Genomic DNA, 24,251 nt, shown 5'->3' with positions numbered 1-24,251 from the left:
ACATAGTCAAGGAGCTTTGAATCTGTACATTGAAGAGGAGCCAAGAACTCACACTGTTCTCTGCTGTCATAAACACTATCAGAACTATTTATGACCTAAATTTCAAATTTAATTGGATTTATTTACTGGCAAAAGTCTATTGTGCTTCCAGCACGTGTACATGGTAATGTTGGATTTTCTTATCCAATCATATTTCGGACATGTGCTGCCATGTCAATGTTATCTGCCCAGGACCTTAAAAATCAGTTGTGCTGGCTGATGGAAAACGAAATTAGTTTCTTTAACCGATCATCTTTTAGATTTGTTCTTGGATAATCCACAAATTGGCTCTCAATGATTAAGGATTTGTCCTTCCTCTGATGGTTAGTCAAAAAATAATCAATTAAAAGCCAGGTTCGACCAGCAGAACTCGTCTGGTGCAATCTGCAAACATGAATCGATAGAATATTCGGCATCTCTGCCGAGTGTGGTGCATTCCATTGACGTTTTCGTGCGGATTCGGAATTGCAGATGACGTACGTGAGATTCAACAGTATTGATGGCTTCTCTAATTGCGACTCGAATTAGGTTCCGATTCTCAACCGAAGGCGCAAAGTTGCAAATGCACAGCTTGCAAACTGCAGAGGAAAAGAAGGAAAAAAAAAATACCAAGACCAAAATGCATCGGGCTCTTTCCAGGCCACGCCTAGAACCGCTGCGGGTTGGTAAGCGATAGAAAACGCGGAGGCACCAACTCGCTGGGCTCCACTCGGCGAGGAGAAGCGCCCTTTTCCAAATGGCAACCACGGCGGACGACGAGTGGGAACCTGCGCTCCACGGCTGCCACCACCACAACAACAACAACAATAATAACAACAATAACAAAGACAACGAGGCGGGGGAGACCGCGACCTCCCCGCCGGCCAGCTCGACCGAACCCGGGGGGAAGACGTCGCATAGCCTCGGTAACGGTTCGATCATCAACCCCGGCGGTGGAAATAATGGGAAATGGGTTCGGCTGAACGTCGGCGGAACCGTATTCCTGACGACGAGGCAGACGCTCCTAAAAGAGCAAACTTCGTTCCTGTACCGACTGTGCCAGCAGCAAGACCTGCACTCGGACACGGTGAGCCCGACCAGGACACCCCGGTCCACACTTAACCGTATACAGGTCGTTAAAACCAACCCAAGATCCATTCTGCACTTTTTATACCCCCCCCCCCCTCCCAAAAGAAAATCCCATGGCGCACCTGCATAATGCAATATTGTCCCTACAATGTGGCTAATTACCATAATAACCACTGTTATAACCGCTGTAGTCAAATTCTACTTCGTAAACACCTCTCTGAAAGTCCTAATCTGTCCTATTAAACTTGCTCTCATTGTCTTTTGTGTGTAAAACAGTGCTTCTCAATTATTTGAAGAACATACTTGGCTCTCCTTCCTCTTCCCACGACTATAAACATTATCATTTGTCTATAAGCTGTTTCTAAGTACATCTCTGCTTTGTAAATAGGTGAGAAAACGAACAAAGGGGAAAAAAATAGACCAACTAACTGCCTCCTACTGTAGTGGATGTGCAATTACATATTATTCAAATAAAAGCATGTTCTGCAGTTCTCGTGCACCACCCCTAGCATTGCGCTGCACCCTCCCAGGTAGGCCCACCCACGTATTATATTTATTTAATCAATATCCAACGAGTGGACTGAATTGTTCATATGCTAGTACATTCTTTTTCCACACCAGTATAACAATTCAGTGTACTCGTAGTCTTCATTTTATTACAAACACGCAAATCCTGAATATGGTCCATCACTATATGACATAAACCGTTGCATTGAGTTTCGTGAACCATCTTCGTTCGACTACTGCCCTGAATTGTCTTACAAATGAGGACAAAAGAAAGTACGAGTACATGGACTTTCACCGCACTAGTACGATATCAAATAAATGCGCCGATGGCTCGCCAATGTAGAATTAAGTCGGTAAGTGAGCTTAAAAATAAGGAGGCAAATGTAAAAAAAAAAAATAAAAAGTGTTTTGTCTCCATTTTATCACATCCACTCCTATATGCTATGCTCCATGCAGAGCGAAGTGCATGTGTGTGTGTCTCAGCATCCTTCCATGGTGTGAGTGGAGCCGGAGTCAGATGGAGGAACACGTGCCTTCTCTTCTGCAGGGGGTGGAGGGAGGGGGGCAGCAGAGTCCCAGTGGCTCGACAGCAAAGTGAGAGCGACATCCTCTTCAAGTGCGGCATTCCCAAAGATTACAAATGGGATGCATTTGGAATGATGCTGCTTTTTTTTATTCTGCGTCTGCCATTGAGATGTTGATAAGCGTGTGCGATAGAAAGAGAGGATGCTTCTTCAAAATGCCACTGAACATCAATAGGGGATGGGGGGCGGGGGGTTGCATCTGGCATTTGGAGTACATGACAAAATGCACTTTTTGCAGTGTCATATTATTGGTGGTCAGAATCTTCATATTCAACGTCAAACAAAGACGCTTGATAATAACGAATGCGGCGTTTATTTGCAGCGTTCATTTCGACATAAATCCACATAGTCCGGTTTACCTTCACATTGTTTTTCTTAAAACAACGGATCGCATGGGATACGCAATTTGCAGTATCGCAAAGAAATTCATGGCGGACCGACCCGCAGTAAATCGGAAAATCGCAACCTGCAATTCATGATTCAAGCATGATTAACCCTATTTTTTTTCTACTGCAAAGTAAATCTCTGTCACTTGTACTTTTTTTTTTTTTTCTGGACACTACTCAAGCTATTTTTTGTTCCGCATAAAATAAATCAATTCCTTATTTTTTTTGTGGCGCTGTCGAGATGCTTGGCGGCTTTTTGGCTGTTGCATTTCATTTTTTTAAACTCTGCTGTAAATGTCAACTTTATAGATGCCTTTACCTTAGCGCGCAGATTTATTTCCCGATGAGAGGTGAAAAGGGAGCCATCTATGACGTACGGCGTTTTTTTTTTTGTTTTTTTAATGGGAGCAACACAGCTGGCACATGTTTGAGCTTTCTGTCTGAAGCCAAGTCCTATTTGTCGAAATTGAATTGTCAATTAACTCTAATCGAAGCCACGCGGCAAACAGTCCCCCCCCCCCCCCCCCACCCGTCCCCCCGAGCGCATGCTCGTCGCCTCCATCACATTTGCTCCAACACGAGACAAGTCATTGGCGAGGTCGGACATGGTTTCTAGATATCGAAGGTATCTTTAGTATCAGATGGCGGGCTTTCCCCCGCTCGAGAGTCACGCCCGAGTGGTTTTATCCGATATCAGGCTGTCATTACTCGAGTTGTTTCCTCATCTGTGGCACAAGCGCTGCGTTTTTTTATAGTAAAGAGAGACACGCTTGGGTTTCTGTGCAGGGTGACGTTTGACTGAGGTCGAGGTTGTCAAATAAATGCAGAGCAGCGGTTCAGTTGCCAGCTTGCCCGGAACGGAAATGTAGTTTGATTGCATCATCGGTATGTTGCAAGCAAATTCTGGTCTCAGTGGCTTGAGTGATCACAATGTGGAGATTGCGAGGTAGTAATCATTTTTGATTCCGCAGGGGTCGTCTTCCAAATCCTTTCTATTCACGATTAGCACGCACAATTCTTTTGTCGCAGTCAAACCTCCGAAATTTAACTGCCTGCCCCCCAACCGCTAGCCTGCTCTGTTCCGACATCACTTTTCCCATATCGAGTAAAAATAGCCCCGAATGGGATACGTTTCAAATTATTCGGCCCACTGGGCCACTTCGCCACTGGAGAGGTTTTTAATTCCACATCATGTCAAAGTTTATGCTCGCTTGACAACTTGCTTACACAGTCATTCTTCATCGGCTTCTATTTTTGTTATGAATGCAAGTTGTCGCCTTTACGCCAAACAGACCAGCAAAAACAAACCTCATTTCAAACTCGAAGCTTGTCAAGCCTTTTGAGGGACGGCGGTTACGACAGTGGACGGTTTACCACGTTAGCGGGTTACAAGGGTGCATGATTTCATTCCTTTTTTTTTTAAGAGCGGATTGTGTTTTCTTTTTTTTTAAATCCCATTTTACGTTAGCTTTTATCCGTTTTACTATTCGTTGCCGGGCTACCATGAGCCAATTACATGGTGAAGTTAATGTCCATCTTGATACTTGGATGATGTGACGATGATCAAGGTGTAACAGGATTGAGGGATTGCAGATTAGAATCACATCATCAACATAGGTTGTGTGTGTGTTTCGTATTGGACGCCGATTTAAAGATTTCAGCACCTCACGGAGGTCAATTTGAAGAAAAAAAAAAGCCGTGCCCGTGCGCATTTCTGCCTTTTCCCGCCCCTTTTCGGTTGACTTGGAAGTGTTTCGCACGTCGCGCTCTGCCAATTATGGATTCCGCCGCGAGTCTGAACTCGCTTTATCACCTCATCTGTGTCGTGGGATGATATAACACACAGGGAGACATGTTTACTTTAAAAAAACAAAAACAAAACACACACACACACAATACGATTACTTGATAAAGCATTTCCATGCATTCGTGCACCGGCGGGCTGTGATGACGCCCAAGTAGCCAATTCCTTTCAGAGAACGCAGCGTTAGTTCCCAATGGGTGTGTGTACTTAACCTCTCCGTGGGGGGTGGGGGGGGGGGGGGGGGGGGGGGTCATAATCTACTTGTCTGAACTAATATCCTCTCCAGTACAGTCGAGGTGAAAAACAACATCTTGCGGTCACAGTCTTACAGTGTGTATTGAAACATGGCTAAAAAGGCTTAGAATGACTGAGTTACGTAAAACGTTTCCGTACACAAAGTGACACCCGAGCTCATACCTTTTTTTTGTTTTTTTTAAAGAAACTGACACAACCAGGAAGCTCCTGCTCACACTGGCGAGTCACGTTAAGTCTTCAGCCCCCCCCCCCCCACCACCACCACCACCACCACCGCCGCCCTTCTGCTCACATTGTGGATTTCTCTTGCAGACGCACACTCCCAAAACATACTGATGTGATTATGCTGCAGCTGGCCATATTCTCCCGACACATCGTCATTTGTGTCCTCGTCCGTCACCGAGATAGTCAAAAGTTTTTGTGCGTTAAAAGCCTTCCATGTCGCCCTTCCTTAAAATTCCTATCCTCGTCAAACAAATGACATCTGAAGAGCGAGCGACCGTAGACGATTTTTGTGCCACCCAAATGCTCACGGCGGTGCTAAATTTTCTGGTTCTCTCATGCGAAAACAGGATGAGACGGGCGCCTACGTGATCGACCGAGACCCCACCTACTTCGGACCCATCCTCAACTACCTGCGACACGGCAAACTGGTCTACAACAAGGAACTAGCGGAAGAAGGTGCCGCTACTTTTGACTCTTTATAGACTGCGCCTGGTCGTTTTTGTCGAGAGGAAAAAGCACTCTTAACCCACTCAACACCACAGGATCATCTTTTCGAGCAGGGGTGTCAAACTCATTTTTGTCACGGGCCTGATTTTAGTTACCGTTTCCCTTGGAGGGCCGTTATGACTGAAACCATATAAAGAAGTCAAGAATGACGGTTTATTCACCTATTGTTTAAGTTACCGTTACTGTAATGACGGGTTTGGTAACAAGAAAATGCTTCCAGTATCGCTCTTATTGATTACAAATGACAATTTGAAATTTTGGTTGAGATTTTAGCAAACATCATGAAAATTGACATCTTTGATTTGCTTTCACGGGCCACCTAGAATGATGTGGTGGGCAAGATCTGGCCCGCGGGCCTTAACTTTGACACCCGTGTTATGGAGACACTCGGCTGGAAAAGAATAACATCGACTTTGTACCATGCCACTTCCGATGTTCACATTCATTTCGGGCGTGAAATTTGTGAAAAATGAAATCGAACGCTCGGAGGCCGAACGCTCGGAGGCCGGCCGCCGTCGGCGCACACGAGCTGACCTGTAACGTTCCTTTTGTTCCAAGGAGTCCTGGAGGAGGCCGAGTTCTACAACATCACCCCGCTCATTAAACTCATCAAGGAGCGGATCATCGAGAGGGACTCCAAGTCCACGCAGGTACAGCCCACACTGATGTTTTTCCATCACAGCTTTACCAAAGAAATCAATCAGAAGTCGAACTCTGGATGAAGACGCTTTTTTCAACTATATGGCACTTTTTTTTTTTTTTTTTTTAATCTACACCCACGTTGCCATCAAGGCAACCATCTGGAAGAATTCCCAGTTCGTGACTGGAGATTTTTGCGCTTCTTGAAAGAGAATGCTGCGGCCGCCTGTGTGTCTCTCTCTCTTTTTTTTCTTTTTCAGGGTGGTTGCACTCACACTTATATAATCACGGCCGTCCCCGGCATACTCCCACTCTGCCTGTGTTGCGTTGTGCTGCACCTAACTGTACACGCCTGGGGGGGTCACATGCGGCGTGCTCATCTGAAAAATGGAGGAGGCTGATTTACTGACAGTTCAATTAGTTTCTCTTATCTCGTTGTGTTCGTTTTGGTTCCCCATGAGGGTATTAAAATAAATTGCAACTGTCTCATCCTCTGTTCCCCGCCCCCCCCCCACCCCACCCCCTCCCCGTCCGACCAGCAGGTTCCCCCTAAGCACGTCTATCGAGTGTTGCAGTGCCAGGAGGAGGAGCTGACCCAGATGGTCTCCACGATGTCCGACGGCTGGAAGTTTGAGCAGGTCAGCGTGCGCGCCTGCAGAAAGCCCCGCACTGGACTACTCTGGACTGTGGGTTGGACTCACGCTGCTGCAGACCCTTCAACTTTGATCTCCCCCCCCCCCCCCCCCGACCCGAGCCCTACCTGCTGCACTTCCATTAGCTTTACTCAACCTTAGGCATAACGTAGCCTCCGCTTAATGTTTACATGGAAGCGTCGGGCTGAGTGCAGATGATACCGTAGAACACAGTCTCCCCCCCCCCCCCTCCCCGACTGAGCTTGGTTTGAAACCCAGATAGTGACCACGATCCCAAACCACAATTGCATCTATTAAGAAGCCTTACAGTTGTGGTTTTTATTCATTTCTTAAGATGCATTGAATTGACTGGAGATGTTTTCAAAAATCACTGTCTGCTGATGTTTGGTGTCAGCTAGCAAGTTACGGTATACCGACGATAGAAACACAACATTTCCTGTTTTCAACCTTCGCTTTATTATTTTTTAACTGCACTATAAAAAAGAAATTCTAGTTTTGGATTGTCAACACAAGAGACATCCGTTTATGCTTGAATCTAGCGATACGTAACAAATGATGACATTTTTCTCTCACCGCGGTGAGGGGGGCGGGGGGTGTACCGTTTGTCTGTCGGTGCTGACCTTGTCTCTTGAGGTGCACAGCTTTATAAATTCACCTGACGCTCGTGGCTCACATGCTTCCTTCCCACCAGCAAATCAAGCCAGGGGATCACTTTTAGCCACTTCTCTTCCCCGCTTTGCCACCTTGCTCAAAGGCGCACAGTACAGCTTTGCTTTGCACATCTTGGTCTCATGTTTGCGTCAGGGGTGCCCAACTTTTTTTGGCCCAAAGATCTATACTTTTCTATCAACCAAACTGCCGTGATCGACCCGTTACCGCACACGCGCGCACTTTGACATGCATGCCCCTAATGAGCAAGAGCCATATTGGCCCCTAAAATGAACGAAACAGGAAAAAGTAAATTAGACACAAAAGCAAATCTGCTGCTTACCTTAGTGGAGACCCGACGCGGTGGCATGGGATGCACTTTTGAACTTTTAAATGCTTCTCCCGGGACTTCAGATTCCCATTCGCCTGCGCCCTCGCCGAATCGTACATGAAGCAAAGTCTGAATGAGAATAATAAGAGCGATAAAGGATACGGCTGTGATCGCAAGCTGCAGTTGCAGACCGCTGACCGCGAATAACTTCCGGTGATGCAGGTCACGTGCCGCAGTTGGTTCAAGGCGATCCGCTTTTTAATTTTATTTAATTTTTAAAATACCTTTTTTTTTTGTGAAAGTGAGACTGGTAGGATGCAAAGGATGCAGCGTGCGCTAACATAAAAACTATACTTTTTTTTAATGTTTATTTTTTATTAACTAAACACCGCTCGCGAGCTACCGGTCGATCGCGACCAACGTATTGAGCGTACTGTTGCACCAGTAAAAGACGCTTCATGTCCAGTCCACTGCTGAGTGTGCAACAACCGGCTGTCCGCTCCCCGACCCGACCCAGCATGCATGAACACCAGAGTCTCTCCTCTTTCCCGTTTTTTTTTTTTGCTTCCTCGGTGAGCTTTACTTCCAACTGATCAACCCCCCCCCCCCCTTTTCTGTGTGCGCGCGCGAGTCTAGATGGTGAACATCGGCTCGTCGTACAGCTACGGAACCGAGGATCAGGCTGAGTTTCTGTGCGTCGTTTCCAAGGAGCTTCACACGCCCGGTTCTGGGCTGGCTACGGAGCAAAGCCACAAAACCAAGGTGAAACTCGACTTTCTCACACGCACGCGCCTGGGTGGGATGTTGTGACGGTGCCGAGAAACTGTCAAAACATGTCCACAACAATTCCACAACTGCATTGTTTGGAGAGAAAAAAACATGGCATCCCACTGAAGGGTTTTCTCATCTTGTTGCATATAACGTGAGTGTCTACCGCGTTTGTATTTGTCCTTCGACCCCCCCCCACTGGAAAAGCTTCAAATGTCACTCACCTACAAATGTCATCCACTTCATCTTTCACACACCACTCTTCAAGTGACCTTCCACTTCTGGTTTCGCTGTCCTCACCGTTCTCTCTCACACTGATATATAGTGTCAATATATATCGGCCTGCTCACTGGCACTCATTCGCATTCATTTTTTTTGTTTTTGTTCATTTTCTATCCATTTTGTACCCCCCCCCACCTCCTTTTCCTCCATCCTTCCTGCTGACCGCAGCCGACGGAGACGCAGGAGGAGGAAGCAGCGAAGGAAGAGGAGGCAGAGGGAGGGAGAGAAACCACAGCGAATGAGTGGCTTAGAGAATGAGGGAGTCATGTTCCTTTGTTCCAGAGCGAGTCTGAGAAAGGGTGAGGAAACATGTTAGCGAGTCCCAAGAGCTGTGGTTAGTCTCGTGTGTGTGTATGACTGTGCAATGTCAGTTCAGTTCTGGGTGTTTCGTGCCACTGCATTGGGTTTTGGATTTTTAAAAAAAAAACGATGTGATGAATAGTGTTATACAGATTTGGTTGCATCTCAATAAATCAACCGAGGAGCTTCAGTTTGACCAAAATAGTGTTTTGCCCCCTTTTTGTGGCATCTTAGTGCAACAGTGTTGACATTTGATGAGGAGTTCCACTTGGACCAAAATAGCGCTTTACCGCCGCCTTGTCAGAGCGATCATCATTTCTTCTTCAAATCTCATTCCCAAAATATGATTTCCTGTTCAAAATAGATTAAAATGTCTTCTTCCGACGCAGCTTGTCATCATGACTGCACACAGCGGGGGGGGGGGGGGGGTGCACACCCTCCCACTGTTCCTTCATTACAGATGACGAAGGAGTGCGGCGACTCGTGTCTTGTAATTGCCGATGCTGTGACATGAAATATCCTTGACCCTTTATTGCACCGTATGTTCTTCCCCGTCCCCGTGTATAAATGCTGCCGCACGCGCAAACACAAGAGCGCACATATTTTAAGATGTGGGCGTTTTTTGTTTGACCCTGCCCCCACCCCCAGCCATCACATACGTCCCCATTTTCATCGTCATCGCTGCCGCGGTAACCGGACGACACTTTTAAGTCACCAAGATGCACTGCGATTGAGAATGCGAGTCCAGCGGCTAATTGTCTTGTTTTGTCCCCGCAGCTTTTCCAGATCCACGGCTCCCGGATGTAGACATGACAAGAACCTAAGTTATTATTATTTAGGCTCATAACAACATCCTGTACTTGGAACGCGTATGTGCGTATGTGGCGTCCGACGGACGGCTGCCGCAAATGGATTTGTAGCATTATAAATTGACCAACTTTAAAAAAAGAGGACGAACCGAAACAACCCATATTTCATTGAGTACAGCAATATTCTCAGAATATAGTTTCCAGGGAGCTTAGAAAAAGGAACAGCTTGTGTGTCGAAAGTAGTGCAGCTTAGTACGTTCATGACCAAAGATTTTAGATAACCCGAACCACATCACAATGAACTCCCAATGACGTTGCCACGGAAACGGCCATAGAATGAACATCCAAAATGGTGCATTACGCGAGGTAGGTCGAAAGTCCTTCAATTGGCTGCGAACTTGCGCCACCTCATAGTATTTGACAGTTATTGCAGTTCTCGTTTAGAAATGTATCACGGAGGGCCAAGTGGCTCTTTTTATAAAACGACCATCCGGCATGTTCTGGAAACTTTTAAGGTCCTCGCAATACACTTGTAGCAGGATTACCAGGATTTGTGTTTCGGATAAGATGTTTAGCTGATGATAATCATATCGGTGGTAAGGAAAAAGTAACTTCAGCAATTTTTTTTTTAACAGGGATAAATTCAGTGCCTTTTTCAAGCGGCAAAAGACTGACATGTCAAAATGGTCATGGTTGTGTTTATTTGCTTATTAGAATTCACTTTGTGCATAGTTTACAGTCCGAGTTAAGTTTTGATTGCAACGGAGTTGTATTTTTTTTCCCAGGGGGTATAGAAAAACATGCAGCTGTATATTTGTGCTAAATAGAGATGTTGAGGGCTTGAGCTGGGGGTTTTTTTGTTGTCTTTTTTATATTTGTCTTATTTATTATCAAGGTTTCTTTCGAAATGTTTTTTTTCTCAAAAAAAATCTGCGTTTTGTTGGAAAGGGTTGCTCATCAATTGGACAGGTGACTTTAAATTATTTAATTTTTTTGTATATGCAATCGTTTTAAAATCTGACTGATCCAATCCAAAATCCGGCGCAAGATATGCTGGGATGTTTTGAGCAGCATATTCACCTGTTAACAATCGCCACCGTTTGCATGTCGAGGGTACTTTTGTGACATCCTCACATCCTGTTTGGGATTTTGTTCACCGCTCATGAAATGTTTCCTGCTGTATTTGATGTGTAGAATTTCTCCAAGTCCATGCATTATTTCTGTACAATAACAACCAAGACGGAACGTACGTTCAACAAAAATGGATTTAATCGGAATGGGCAACCTCATTGTATTTAAAGGGGAAATCATCTTGACAAAAATACGTTTGACTTGCCCCCACGAAGTCTAAACGTGCTATTCCGTCCAATGTTGTGTTTGTAGCATATGAAAGGAGCTGCCGTTTTACCCGTCGACCGCAAATGACGTCACAGTGCCTCGGGGCTCATTTTGCAAATGTCACAATCACCAAATGAAGAAAACAGGTGAGCCGCGACAGTCGTTACCCGAGAACCCTTCGGCACTGTGATGTCATTTTCAGTTTGGCAGCAAGCGGCAGTAGACAAAAAAAAAATCTTTGCCCGCTGACAGTGGGGGGGGGGGGGGGGTAGTGTGGATTTTTCTCCAACAAAGGCAATATTAATCCGAATATCATCGAGAGGCTCGTGCCATGCACCCTGTAACGTGATGACATGACAAGCTGTCCACTGTAGTAACCGCTGTCCCTCAAAAGGGTTAAAAGCATTTTGAGAAAAAAAAAGGTTGTATTTTATGTTCATGAATTCCTCATCTCTACAAAAATAAAATGTCTCTTTTTTTTTTTTTTTTGTAAGTGTCGTCTCATTTTACTCTCTCCTGATCGCACCTACACTGTCTTTTGCTTTCTAATGTCATAATATAGTTGTAAAAATGTTCCTGTTGTGTCACTAACAGTGTTTTTCACTCGCCTGTACTTTGCAGGCAGCAGGGGTTGAGTTCCCAGTCAATGACTATCGAATGCTTGTCTTTTGTACGTGCCCTGCGATTGATTGGCGAGCACTCCAAAGTGTCATCCAAAGTGCCTTTCCCTCCCCCCAAAGTCAGCTGGACGTCACCCTAATGAGGACAAACACAATAGAAAATGGATGGATGGAGTCGTGCCCAACATCGGAGTTGAGTATACAACGGAAACAAAGACGAGATCAATTTTGGATATTGAAAAGTCTTTTCCTGATGATGATGATGATGATGTTTGTCCTACAGGAAGGTGCTCAGGGTGTTATCCACAGTGGCAAGATGCAAGTATTCTGGGGGTTCCGCTTCGGATCTCCGCCCCTTGTCCTCATCTTGGCTCCAGCTCATGAGTGGCCTCTTTCGGCGCACGGATCCTCGGGAACGTCGCTCCAGGCACGCCAGGATCATGTGGGCAAGGTCCTGCTGGAGCCGCTGGAAGTTCTCCCTGGGAAAGCAAAAAGGGATGGATAAAGATGCATTTAAGGTTGATGAGGTACGGGATTTGCGTACGTCGTAGGTGGAGTCGGGAGGTCGTAGTCTTCACCCGTCTCGCCAGTCAACCAGTAGGTTGTCTCTGTTCCTTTACCCTGAGAAACAAAAGTGAACTTTTGAGTCTGTCACTTGATAATAATCAGCATGCGTCGCCCTCCCGTCTGACCGTTAACCGCGATTGTAGTTTGTGTTCTTCCGTTACCTTCAGATAGGTTTCGCCTCTGTACTCGTACTCGAACTTGCAGTCTGTCCTCGTCAGGATATTAATAGTCGGCTGACTGACGTGGATCCGCAGGGCTGCGGCGCCAAATGTCAGAATCGTTTCATTAGATTAGCCCGTGAGATATTGCACATCGATGATGACGAATTTCACAGGAGCAGGAACCCGACCGGCGTGCTTGCGTTAATGTCGACATAAATCACTTGGCTCATTTCGGAACGCACTCACGGTGTCCCGTCGACTCCATTCGAGACGCCGTGTTGACCGTGTCCCCGAATAAACAATATCTGGGCATCTTTACACCAACCACGCCTGCTGCGCACAGACCTGAGACGCGATGACACGGGATAGCATGAGCAGTCATATTTAACCCTTGTCACCTGATAACATGACAAGATAGATAGAAATGTGAAAAATCGAATGCAATCGGCAGATCGGAACAAAATACCTGAGTGCACGCCGATGCGTATCCACACGGGGATTCCGGGCAGATGTCTGAGTTGGAAGTTACCCATGAAGGCCAAAATGTCCAAGGCCATGCGGCAGATATCCACCGCGTGCCTGTTCCCGTTACGGTTCGGTAGACCGGACGCCACCATGTAGGCGTCGCCGATCGTCTCCACCTGAGAGTTGGTGGGAGAACCGATGAGCAATACATGAGCTGTATGCCCCGACCGCCCCCCCCCCAAAAAAATATACTGCAATGAGTGTATACGATGCCACACATCAGCCATTGTTGTACCTTGTAGACGTCGTGGTGGTCCAGGATGCTGTCGAAGCCCTTGTAGATGTCGTTGAGCATGTCCACCACCTCCATGGGCGTGCTGTACTGGCACAGCGTGGTAAAGCCCACAATGTCGCTGAAATAAATGGTCACCTCGTCGTACAGCTCCGGCTCCACTACGCCCGTCTCCTTCAGGCTCTTCACCACAGGGCTGCCCACCCGCCAAAAAAAAATGAAACACGTTCAGGGATCAGCGGGAAGAGGTTCTTCCACGTGAGTAGCTCGTTTGGGGGGGGGGGGGGGTAACGATGCGAAATTTAAGGTGAAATAGAAGTGAATTTAAGACACCGTGGAAGAAGCATGAAGTTGAGGCAGTCCGCGCGGTCCCTCTCCATTTTGTAAAGAGCCGTTCTCTCGCCCACCAGGTGCTCCAGGTTTTTGGAATACATCTGCAGCCGACGTATCATGTTGTCCAGGTAGCTCTCGTTGTCTTTGTCGTGAATTTTACTGAGGGGACGGGGGGGATAAAATGAAATATAGAATTGATATAAACGACTATCCAGCTTTTTTTTATCTTTTTTTTTTAATAACGGCAACAAACGTGACAGTTACCTGATGATTTTGCCCAAACAGCTTTCGACCTTCTTGAAATCCGGTCTTTTCTCAGCATCCTCCTCCCAACAACTTTTTATCAACATGTATACCTAAAGGCACATCGAGGACAAAAAAAAAAGAATCCCACATTAAGGAATGTTGCCGTTTTACCTGATGGAGGCAATAAATATTTTTTAATATTGCTTTTAACATGTATGTTGTAATGACGCAATCGCTGTGTAATCACACTAGGATAGCAGCTTTACCTCAAGTTCTTTTTCTGTAGCCGTCTCAAAGTCCAGATCAGGTCTGAAGTAGGACATGATGACCCTCGATAACTTTTCTGGGCACACATACAAATTCTTCCATAAATACAAATCGCGAATACCGACGAGTTGCTGATGTGTCACCTGCGCGGTCCGAGCAGCATTCCGTGTAGAAGGTTGATTTCCTGAGAACGATCTCCTGAGCGATGATGGCGAAACTGTACACGTCTCCTTTTTGTGAGGTGCCCTCCTTCCTCAAGTGCTCGGGGGCCGTCCACAAGTCTGCGACGGTTACACGGGTTACCCGTGGATGATGAGAAAATCAATCCAATTGCGCTTTTACCTCTGCCAGGGTTGAGAAAAGAGTTGCAGCCGAAATCTGTGATCTTCACCACCATGCGGTTGTCCACCACGCAGTTGGTGGACTTGAGGCGTCCGTGCACTTGGACGGCGCTGGCGTGGAGGTAGGACATGCCCTGCACCGACGGATAAGCACAGAGCAGTGCGATTGGATTCAAAGCTTTGGCGCCATCTACTGGCAAAAAGGAGGCCCTGCAGCAACATTTTGCAAAGTTGTTGCCAAGGACGTTGAATTGAATTGAGGAGCTTCATTTAGAAAAAAAAAGAGCTTTGCCACCACCTTGCGCATTGGTGCAAGGAACTTTGTTGAAGTGATTTGGGGTCACTGCCACCCACTACATTCATCCCCCCCCCCCCCAAAAAATAATAAAAGTGCAATCGTTTTGGGTTGTCACCTTGGCAATGTCATACATGACAGAGATCTTGAACTCCCAGTCCATGAACGTCTCTTCTGGATAGGACACCTTGTCATTCAGCACGTACTGGATCCAGTAAAAGGACATAAGCTCGTTCTTAGTTCACTGAACAACATCGGCTTTATTGTGTTGTCATTTAACTGCTTGTAACTTAGTTTCTAATAAGCCTTCTTTGATTATCCGACCATCATTCACACGCAGCTTCTCAGGCAACTCAATTGCAAGCATGCAAAATAAACTCTTCATACTTACCCGAAGCGACCCCCGCTCACCGTACTCAAAGACCCCAAACACGCCCTGATCGAACTTCACTGTGCCGTAGAACTTGGTGAGATTGTAATAGTCGATTTGCAGGAGCTGCAGAGAGAAGGGGTGGTGGGGGAGGGGGATGATTCTTTTAGAAATTGAAAAGTTGCACACCCGCGAGTGTGCGCCTCACCGCATGAAGTTCCACTTTCTGCGTCTCGTTGAAGTTCCCGTCCAAGTGGTTGAGCTCCTTCAGGATGACAATCTGAAAAGATTCAGCGGCGATAATCAATGACAGATACTGCGTACACGTTTTAAGTCCTTCATCTGTTCAACTACCTTCTTATCATAGAGCGCACGGCGAATCTTATAAACCTTTTTCCTCTCTTCAATCTGATGGGAGATGACAGGAAAGACACTTGAAGACACCGAAAAGCGCACGGGTGCGAGGTTTCCGAATTTCTTTTTGGATGCTTGGGTTTCAATACCTTCAGATAGACTTGGTTGAGCGAGTTGTCCTCCAGCAGCGTGACAAGATCAGAGGGGATGTGGGAAATGGAGCACCGCTTCCTCAGGAGACGATCTCTCCTGTTCTGTCTGGATAGGCGATCAATATAAATATCTTGCATATATAGCACAACGTTTGTCCAGTATTTCCGTGAGCCTGCGCACTGAAACAGAGCTTCGATCACCTGTAGAAGATGAAAGCAATGATGGCCACCACCACCACAATCACACTCAAGATGATGACGATGATGTTATGTGACGCCTCCTCTGGTGGGGGAGAAGAGCCAATCACACGTTTACCGTTTCTCGACCGTAACAGACGTATTCAGGTTCCGATCGTGCTACGTTAGCATAGCAAGTTGCTAGCGATTGGTATTTTTCAGCTCTGCGGTGTGCAAATACAAAACGCCACAGACTCTACCTTCATCCGGTTTGAAATCCGGAAGTCTTGTCCCCCAGACAAAGGAGGGGTAGTCCTCAACTTGCATGGTCAGGTTGCGCTCTGTGTCAAACTCGAATAAAATACGATACTGGGGAGAGAACAACGTACTTCAGCTTCATTTCGGCGTACAATATGAGATCATGTGGCGACGTTGCTCTTGAAAACGCCCGCACCTTGTCATCATTCGTGGTGTAAATGACGGACAGGTTCACGTCTCTGTCCCCTTGCTTGTCAAGCCGATAGTTCCCGGCGATGCCTGAACAAGAGGACAAGGAACGTTGTCAACGCTAACCAAGTGGCAGTCGCATCTTCATCATGTCACCCTCGCTTTTCCGACATCGTTGCTTGCGAGCACTCGAAGCGACGCATGCGCATCCATAACACCGGCGAGGCTCACACGAGACATTTTGGTTTCTTACCATCAAATGAGGTGTTCCGAAGGTAATTCACAGTCACGTATGGCATGTGATTAGCTCCCGGGTGAGGTTTTGCAATTATTTCCCGAATCACCCGACCAACCAGGAGCACTGAGTCGTGGTACGCCGCCATGTAGTCGTTCATCTGCGTGAAGATGAGAAACACATTTGATTGATTTCTGGATAGTCTACCATAAAAATAAATCCTCCCTGCTCGAAAGTCTCCTGAAATACTCCTTCGAGGAAGTAAAGTGATGAAATATAGCGCGTTCTTACTGTGCCGTTGCTTTTGAGGTCTGAGTTGATCGTGTAATTCCTGGTGTTGGGCATGGTGAGGACCAACACATTCTTCATGGATGGGTGAGACGTTGCGTTGATGTAGTATTGATCACTGCGGAAAAGAGGCAAGCGAGCGTTACTAAAATTGAGCTTCAGCACCAAAGGGCGTCACGCTTTAAACGCAACGCGTGCATGACGCGCCACATCAAAGGACTGACTTGTAAAGATCGATCAAGATGAAGAGAATCTCACTGCTGTCCGCTTCTTTCGCGAGATTCTTCACCTCCGCGACATCCTTCACAGAGCCGCACATAATGAACACTGCGAAGAGAAAAAGGCAGTCGAAATCTCATTCTGATGAGTAGGATTCTTTCGGGCGCATGTCCCACGGAAGGCTTACAGTTGCTTGTCCTGTTCCTGGGCGACGACAGGACTTTTTTGAGGTCCTCCGGTTTGCGCAGCATTGTTCTTTTCACCTTCTGAGCAAACATGTGTGGGGCTGATTCCAGTGCATTTATATACCTGTGAAAATGACAACTCCCATCATTTCTTCAAATATTATGCTTCTTGTTATTAACCCTTTCAGAGACAGGGGTTACAACAGTGGACAGCTGATCATGTTGCCAGGTTACCAGGGGCATGATAGGGTTAAATTATTAATTGCAGCCTCAGGTGTCATTTGGAGAACTGGCGCTGGCCTCTGAATAAGACATCCACAAGTTACTAACCATAGATCTTAATTAAGCCGATAAATGAGGTAACTTTCGACCAGGGGGTCGAGTATAGAGCCTTGAGGTGCACCGTAAAATTCAAAAGCATTCGTAAAGATCACAAATACTATGTGGTCTCTCACCAAAAACAATCCTCTGTGTTAGTCTGTAACTTGTACACATAAGCTGTCTCCCACACAGACTTGATGTCGTTGTCGTCTTTCCAGAAGTGGACGAAAAAGTCGGAGATTTTGCGGGCGGGTGGCAGGAGGCGCTGCAGGTTAAGCGTGTTGTCACAGGCGGGTCCGAAGCTGCCAGCCGAGAGGATGGGCGTGCTTAATTTTAGACCCTTCTCAGCACTGACGCAGGGAGTTGAAAGAGCACGTGAATATGGCGCACAGACGATATCCTTGGAGAGATGATTGGAGATGAACTTACTCGACCAAGGGGAAAGTGGCATACGTGCATGTGGGGCCAAGCACGGCACAGCCCAGGCTGTTTGACTGCTGCAGAGAAAACACATAGTGAGCTTTTTTAAAAAAATAAAATTTCAGCTTTTCCAGGTCTCCAAGATGTCATTTGAGTAAATTTAACGCTAATAATTCTTGACTGTTGCTACCTCCATGAATCGGACAGTCATCTGAATATAGATTCAGATGTACTCACCATAAGATTTTTCAGCTCGGCCACTCCTTCACAGGCGCTGCTGTGGCAGCCTCTTTTTCGATAATAGGTTGTGTTGAAACCACCAAATTTCACCGTCAGATTGAATTTTGTGTCTTTAATATGTTGAGTGGGAACAAAGAAAATAGAAAGGGAAAACAAGTGGTTACTGTTTCATTGAGTTTATCACTTGGCGGTGGGTGAGTGGGGGGCAGTAAAGGCAATAGCTTGTCAATAAATAATACCCTTATAGATAATGGTACTGTGCTCGTGTACTTCACTGCTTCTGTGGCGTCCCACGGTCAACTTGCATAACGAGTCCATCAGGACAAATAAACGTGTCAGTTTAAGATTTATGTACCTGACAAATAACATGTAATCATCACTTATGGGTAGTCATTGCATCACCTGACAGCAAGGACACACAAAAAAACGGGATAAGAGGAGGGAATTGAATTTGTGCTGTTTATACGGTTTTATTTTTTATACTTTTTTTTTGGGGGGGGGGGGTTGTAGATCAAAAATGAGAAGGGAGGAGTGAGCACAGCAAATGTGTACGTTTCAAGCGTTTTCTTACCGTTTTCTTGCACAGACTCGGATTCCAAGGCTTTCAGTATTTGTCCCCGGACAAACTTTAAGCTCCAGGGAGACTCTTCGTCGTCCAGGAGGATCACGTTCATTGAGACGCCTCTTAAACACTGTCTGATACCATGATGGGATGCCACGAGAGTCGCAAAAGTACACAACCACAAGAACCATCCCCCTGAAGCCATTTTAGTTGGATTAATCCTCTTAGACTAAAAAATAAAAATCCATGAAGGCTTTCGGGTCCAATGTGCAAATCAGGCAATCTCAAAATGCAAAAATAACAGAACAGATCCAGCACCTGACCTCTTCATCAGTTGCTGAAACGTCTGTCTCTTAAAAAAAATCACTTCCTCTGTCTCTCACCGACACTTCACGCGCACCGACTTGTTAATGTACAACCAGCAGAGATCCAAGAAGACCATATAACCTCGTCTCTCGTCATGCCAAGGTCTGCATGAATTATGAGCACAAACACGGGCAGGCGCGCAGTCACATTGGAGACGATAAGCACGGTGACGACAACTTCTGCCTGGAAGCATTGTGATAAAAGCATAAAGACATAAATACAGGTTTGGGGAGTGATTTCAAATGTATTGTTCTTACACGGGGGTGGCAATGGAGAACAGATTCCGTTTCCAATGCGAAGCTGGCTCCAGACACAAGATGCCTCATGCAAGCGCAAATCCAATTCGGGCCATGAACAAACATCCAAACATGCTGACCTCACTTAACCAAGTCCGACTGCGCGGATGCAAGTTACGTGGTATTTTACGATATAGGTATGCGCCCACAAACGAATGGATTAATTAATAACAGAAAGCCCGTATCTGTTTTTATCAAGACTGATTTCATTCAAAACAACAGCAACATGCTCCTCCACCTCCCTCACCTGAAGTTGCCACAGCACGTGTTCACGGACCCCCGTAAATGACCAATTAACTTCATTCAATATGGATCTGGGTTACTGTGTACGCTATAAAGTGCTGAGTTATATGTATTGCTCATAACTGGCATGTGACTATCTTCATTTTAGCACACATGCTTCATACGTGTTGGACATTCAATGTGTCACAATGTTATTTTGTATTATGCATAGCAATGATTTCTCCTCAGATGAAACTTTAAAACACTTGGTGTCCGCGAAAGCAAGCACACGACGGGAAGAGAGTGTGGTCAAAATAGTCACCCTGTTTAATTTGTCGCTTTCGTTCCACCATGTTATCACTCACGCGAATACAGTCAGTTTATTCAAATTTTACCCAAGTACCAAAAGAGACAATTGCTACGATAAGACACATAAGTGCTTTTGACTGCTAACATACAGCAGTGAAAATCGCCACATACATTTTGTGTTACTACTCAAAAAGATTTTTACTGAAAGGCTGCTCAAACAAAACTGAAATATTTCAAATGACACAGGTCAGGTAGAAATTAATGCTAATTAAGAGTCCAGTGTACCATATTCAAAAAGGCTTTGAGTTGCTCAAATGTTTAAGACGGTTACGAACAAAATAAATAAGTCAATAAATAGTAAATAGTCATTGAAAACCTATAACACAAATGTTTTCCTACTTGCCGTCACCTCCGAAATGAACACCGATTTTCCTACATTTTCCAACAATCACCCTCGTTCTTTTTTCATTTCATTTTTGGGGGAAAACCGACATCTGTCAATGCCTCATGCAGGGCAAAAAAAAATGGACAAAGCCCACAGACCCAAGTCTTGCCAGAAGAGTTGAACTGAAAAGAGAACCAACACTATACTGTCTTCCATTTTCACTTCTTTTAGGTACTAAAGGCCAAGTCTCCCAATAGTTTTGTCCATTAAATAAGTCTTCCTTTTATCCTTCCTCCATCCTATCCTCATCTCTCACATCAAGTTCCTCCCCTTCATAGAATGCGTCTCCAATCCCAAACCCTCTCAAATTGATGTATGTATATGATTTATGGCTTTGAAGTGGTTGTTTTTTCCCCACACCAATAACGCTCGAATAACATTTGCAAATCATTTGTTATGTCATGGCGCGACACGAGAAGCCACGCTCAGTTCTCCTGTCCATGCACGAAATGGATTTAAGATGATAAAAAACCTAATGGGGACCTTCAGATCAATGGTAGAAGCTCATCATATACTTTATAAAGTACAAAACTATTCTGATTCTGATGTCTAGTACACCTGCCCAATCGAATGAGATCCAAGCCAAGTACTGTTTACAAAACCACCTTTAATAGTAATTATTCTGCTTGGTTTTGGTCATTATTTAGCAACACCACCAAATTAAACCACACTAATCACCGTATTGTTAAATAACGACCTATTTGACAACCTCAGAATTGAGTATTAGGTTTTATAAAGGCGGAATTGCCATTTGATTGTGCAGGTGTGCCTAATATTGTGGCCCATCACACTCATGAAGGGATTGTATGACGATGCAATTTTTTTTCAGGTTTGTATTTCTGCAGGCTACATTCAAATCTTTTACTTTAAACCTTCTAGCCACCTGTTTGCGACTCTCCCGTCTCGCCCCTTCATCTCCATTCGTCATGCTTCCTGTGACAGAAAATCTCCCAACGTTTCCAATCCAGACCTCTCCCAAGACCCTCTGGGTCAGCAGCGAAGGTCTAGGAGCTGATGATCTGACCCGACCAAGTCTCATGCTTGCTTCCCGGCTTCGGGTGGGTGATCATCACCTCCACTGCCTGGATCTTCTGCATCTTGGGGGGGATGGGGCACACCTTGTACGTCACCTCGTCCCCTTCCACGGGCACGTACTCGCCCTCAATGCTGTGTCAGAGAGGGCACAATCGACATGAGAGACGGATGGACTATCGTTGACCTTCCCGAAATTAGATTTTAACCCTTTCGGGGACAGCGGCTGCTACAGTGGACAGCTTCTCATGTTATCAGGTGACAGGGTGCATGAAAGGATTCAGACTCAGGAGTCTTCACTCACTCTGAGATATGGACAAAGATGTCTTCTCCTCCATGAGAGGGCCGAATAAATCCATGCCCCTGTGAGCGGGAGAAGTTCTTGCACACGCCCTTAAACACGGGACCCGATTTGGCTCGTACAGTCCTGCACACAGCCAAGATGGAGGCAAGTGAGGCCCGTGTGGACCAGAACACTAATTGAGTCAACTGCCTATACGATGAACCGCAAATGCATGTTAACTTTTTGCACAACGTTCTTTTCTCCAACAAGGAGCTGAATGACAAAAAAAAAAAAAAAAAGTGCAACTCACGCCGAGTACGTGCGAGTGCGTTTAGTAGGCAGGGGGCTGGGCAGCTCTCCGCCGGGCAGAGGGGGCTTCCTCTCCCTCTCCCAAACCCTGCTTCCCTCCCGCAGGAAGGGGAAGGAGATCTGAGGCGGGTTGCGAGGGGAGGCCAGAGGCAGCGGGGGGCCCGTCGGCGACGATGGGTCGGCGTCAGACATGTTGGCTTGTGTGAGACGTGCGTGTCCTTTTCCTTGATGTCACACGAGAAGCGGAGGGCGGGGCCGAGGGTTACGCCCCATGCATGGCGGGCGTGAGCAACAACTGAAGGAGAAAAAATATATAAGAGGTCAATATAAAGGCATGATGGGAGGGGGGGGGGGCAATAATGTGCCCCAACATATTACAATTATTTTTTCTTGTGGGAAAAAAAATATGGAAAGCAAGATTTATGTGGCCTGTGGGCCTTGAGTTTGGCACACATGCATGCATGCTCACACAGTGTCAGCTGGCCCGATTTGATAAGTAACCTAAATAATTGAACAACCTGGCTCGGAGATCTTTTATTAGCAGGCTTATTAAGGCCATGGAGGAGTGAGTGGACTTTTCTCTGCTGCTGCTTCCTTATAAGTGGATGAAAGCTTCCATTATGAGTAAACATGACTGAAACACTCACACGCACGACAGAAACACACCGACAAAAGGCACACAACTGAAAAAGTCTCACACGTGACTGAAACACTCTCACATGCAGCTCTCATGCTTGAGAGCATTTCAGTCGTACTTGTGAGAGCGCGCCGATGTGGAAGAGTGGGTGAAAGCTTCGAAATTTCAACATTAAAGTACCTCTCACATGCACCTGAAATGCTCTTACACATACTACCAATTGTTTTTCTCACACACAACTGAAAGGCACTCACACACAGTGCTGAAATTGTCTAACAGACACTACTAACCCCCCGCCCCCACTCACACTCGCTGAAACATTCACTCGCATGCGCACTATTAAAAAGCTCTCATGCACAAGACTGAAATTTTCACACACATACTGCTGATTTCTTTGCTCACACACTTTTGGGTTGACCACTGGAAGAAACCCTCTTCCTCACTACTGAAACGCTCTCTGACACGCCACAACCAAAATGCTCTTACATACTACTCAGTTCTATATTGCTCTCACACACACACGCACACACACACACACACAAATAAAAATGCTCTCACACACACACTACCGAAACAATCAACACAAACTACGGAAACCTTGTGTGGTAGACAACTGAAACACTCTTAGACACTACAATTTTATTTCGCTCACACACAACTGCAAAGCTGTCAGATCATATTCCATCTTGATCATCATGCCATGTCAGGATAGGGATGAAACAGAAGCTGAATGAAGGACACTCACATACACACACACAAAAGCCACCCCCCACCCCAAAAAAAAAAATCCCCACAGCCTCCTCCCTTGTGAAAGCATTGCAGTGAAAGCATGGCATTGTGGTTGCCTGTTCATCAGTATGGGAGACACGTCAACACTCACATACACACACACTTGAAACTTTCAACTAGTCCTTTAAAGAGCCCGAAATATCATGACAGCACCATATGTCGAGCCCAGTTTAAATCATTCACAGCACTAAAACCGCTTCAGGCCTTTTATTTCTCGAACAGCGTCTGTGCCGGCTTCACGTACACAAACAGGCTAATATTGACGAATATCTGGAACCGAACAGCGATCTTAAAATCTGTGCAGGTTTCAAACTGTTTTTGTTTTAGCGGTGGTGGCGTCACAAAAAGCGACAACGGGAGAAATCCGAGGATGTCTGCCGCCCAACAATCGTCAATTTATCATCCTAACTCGGTTGGACGTGCAACTGTCGCACTTACCGTCACAAGCGATCCGGTGTCAATCAAAGGCGCTGCGCCCAGACGATGATGTCATGAAATCCGTCCACGCACAGGCCGCAGTTACGTCGTGTGCGTGGATGAGACCCACTCAGGCTGAACCACATCAGAATGGGAGAAGGGAGGCGAAGGATGTGCTGATAAATGGGAGGTTACCCCCCCCCCCAAAAAAAGAAACAGATTCACCACATACGCTGAATTCTTTGTTCACTGCATTTGGAAGCATAGTTGGGACTTTGAATGCATAGCGGGACTGGTTGCAGCATCTCAAACGCAACATTTAAAGTCAGCTTTCATTACACTCAATTATTTTTCCATAAATCACTGCTTTTTTTTTTTTCGATTTTCAATTTCAATTCATTTTTTTGCGCTCACACGCTCTTTTGCCGCGGCCGTATAGACGATTT

The 24,251-nt window shown here is 45.9% G+C and overlaps 3 protein-coding genes across 8 annotated transcripts; 1 reads left to right on the top strand and 2 right to left on the bottom strand.

Annotated features, from left to right (window-relative positions):
- The first annotated feature begins 673 nt into the window (after positions 1-673).
- kctd17 (potassium channel tetramerization domain containing 17) lies at positions 674-11,626 on the top strand. Of its 6 annotated transcripts, none has more exons than XM_086137858.1 (7): positions 678-1,105; positions 5,216-5,324; positions 5,934-6,025; positions 6,557-6,652; positions 8,283-8,408; positions 8,865-8,995; positions 9,774-11,626. In XM_086137858.1, the coding sequence occupies exons 1-6, from the start codon at positions 776-778 to the stop codon at positions 8,952-8,954; spliced, it is 843 nt and encodes a 280-aa protein (XP_085993984.1). In that variant the 5' UTR covers positions 678-775; the 3' UTR covers positions 8,955-8,995; positions 9,774-11,626. The 6 variants fall into 6 exon arrangements, with proteins under 6 accessions (XP_085993986.1, XP_085993985.1, XP_085993984.1 ...); XM_086137857.1 differs by having other exon boundaries at positions 6,554-6,652; XM_086137855.1 differs by having other exon boundaries at positions 6,554-6,700.
- gucy2cb (guanylate cyclase 2Cb) lies at positions 11,053-19,754 on the bottom strand. Its single transcript, XM_086137854.1, has 27 exons — positions 18,710-19,754; positions 18,136-18,248; positions 17,908-17,975; positions 17,613-17,828; positions 17,160-17,281; positions 16,978-17,080; positions 16,757-16,871; positions 16,484-16,625; positions 16,238-16,320; positions 16,044-16,152; positions 15,808-15,889; positions 15,604-15,712; positions 15,455-15,508; positions 15,309-15,380; positions 15,122-15,226; positions 14,849-14,935; positions 14,437-14,569; positions 14,238-14,375; positions 14,094-14,170; positions 13,846-13,937; positions 13,582-13,740; positions 13,252-13,444; positions 12,958-13,132; positions 12,738-12,836; positions 12,492-12,586; positions 12,308-12,384; positions 11,053-12,242 (listed from the first exon to the last, which is right to left on the bottom strand). The coding sequence occupies exons 1-27, from the start codon at positions 18,903-18,905 to the stop codon at positions 12,041-12,043; spliced, it is 3,216 nt and encodes a 1,071-aa protein (XP_085993980.1). The 5' UTR covers positions 18,906-19,754; the 3' UTR covers positions 11,053-12,040.
- A 134-nt stretch (positions 19,755-19,888) lies between these two features.
- Positions 19,889-23,987, bottom strand: csdc2a (cold shock domain containing C2, RNA binding a). Its single transcript, XM_086137861.1, has 4 exons — positions 23,827-23,987; positions 21,964-22,257; positions 21,675-21,797; positions 19,889-21,505 (listed from the first exon to the last, which is right to left on the bottom strand). Exons 2-4 carry the CDS (start codon positions 22,152-22,154, stop codon positions 21,343-21,345), a joined length of 477 nt encoding a protein of 158 aa, XP_085993987.1. The 5' UTR covers positions 22,155-22,257; positions 23,827-23,987; the 3' UTR covers positions 19,889-21,342.
- Positions 23,988-24,251: the final 264 nt, after the last annotated feature.

The sequence above is a fragment of the Hippocampus guttulatus genome, chromosome 19, assembly GCF_054856545.1.
Source record: "Hippocampus guttulatus isolate MCC_2025c chromosome 19, RoL_Hgut_1.0, whole genome shotgun sequence".
Classification (NCBI taxonomy): Eukaryota; Metazoa; Chordata; class Actinopteri; order Syngnathiformes; family Syngnathidae; genus Hippocampus; species Hippocampus guttulatus.
Note: the sequence above shows the minus strand (reverse complement) of the source record. Positions and strands in the feature narration are given on the sequence as shown.

Excerpts from the sequence above, each read along its gene's own strand:
- kctd17 (XM_086137855.1), top strand. The coding sequence starts at position 776 with ATGGCAACCACGGCGGACGACGAGTGGGAACCTGCGCTCCACGGCTGC. Across the intron at positions 6,026-6,553 it reads GGGACTCCAAGTCCACGCAG|CAGGTTCCCCCTAAGCACGT; the intron begins GTACAGCCCACA and ends CCGTCCGACCAG. Across the intron at positions 8,409-8,864 it reads AGCAAAGCCACAAAACCAAG|CCGACGGAGACGCAGGAGGA; the intron begins GTGAAACTCGAC and ends TGCTGACCGCAG.
- gucy2cb (XM_086137854.1), bottom strand. The coding sequence starts at position 18,905 with ATGGCTTCAGGGGGATGGTTCTTGTGGTTGTGTACTTTTGCGACTCTC. Across the intron at positions 16,321-16,483 it reads TCGGAACACCTCATTTGATG|GCATCGCCGGGAACTATCGG; the intron begins GTAAGAAACCAA and ends CCTCTTGTTCAG. Across the intron at positions 14,376-14,436 it reads TTTTCTCAACCCTGGCAGAG|ACTTGTGGACGGCCCCCGAG; the intron begins GTAAAAGCGCAA and ends TAACCGTCGCAG.
- csdc2a (XM_086137861.1), bottom strand. The coding sequence starts at position 22,154 with ATGTCTGACGCCGACCCATCGTCGCCGACGGGCCCCCCGCTGCCTCTG. Across the intron at positions 21,798-21,963 it reads CGCACTCGCACGTACTCGGC|GACTGTACGAGCCAAATCGG; the intron begins GTGAGTTGCACT and ends GGCTGTGTGCAG. Across the intron at positions 21,506-21,674 it reads ATCTTTGTCCATATCTCAGA|CATTGAGGGCGAGTACGTGC; the intron begins GTGAGTGAAGAC and ends TCTCTGACACAG.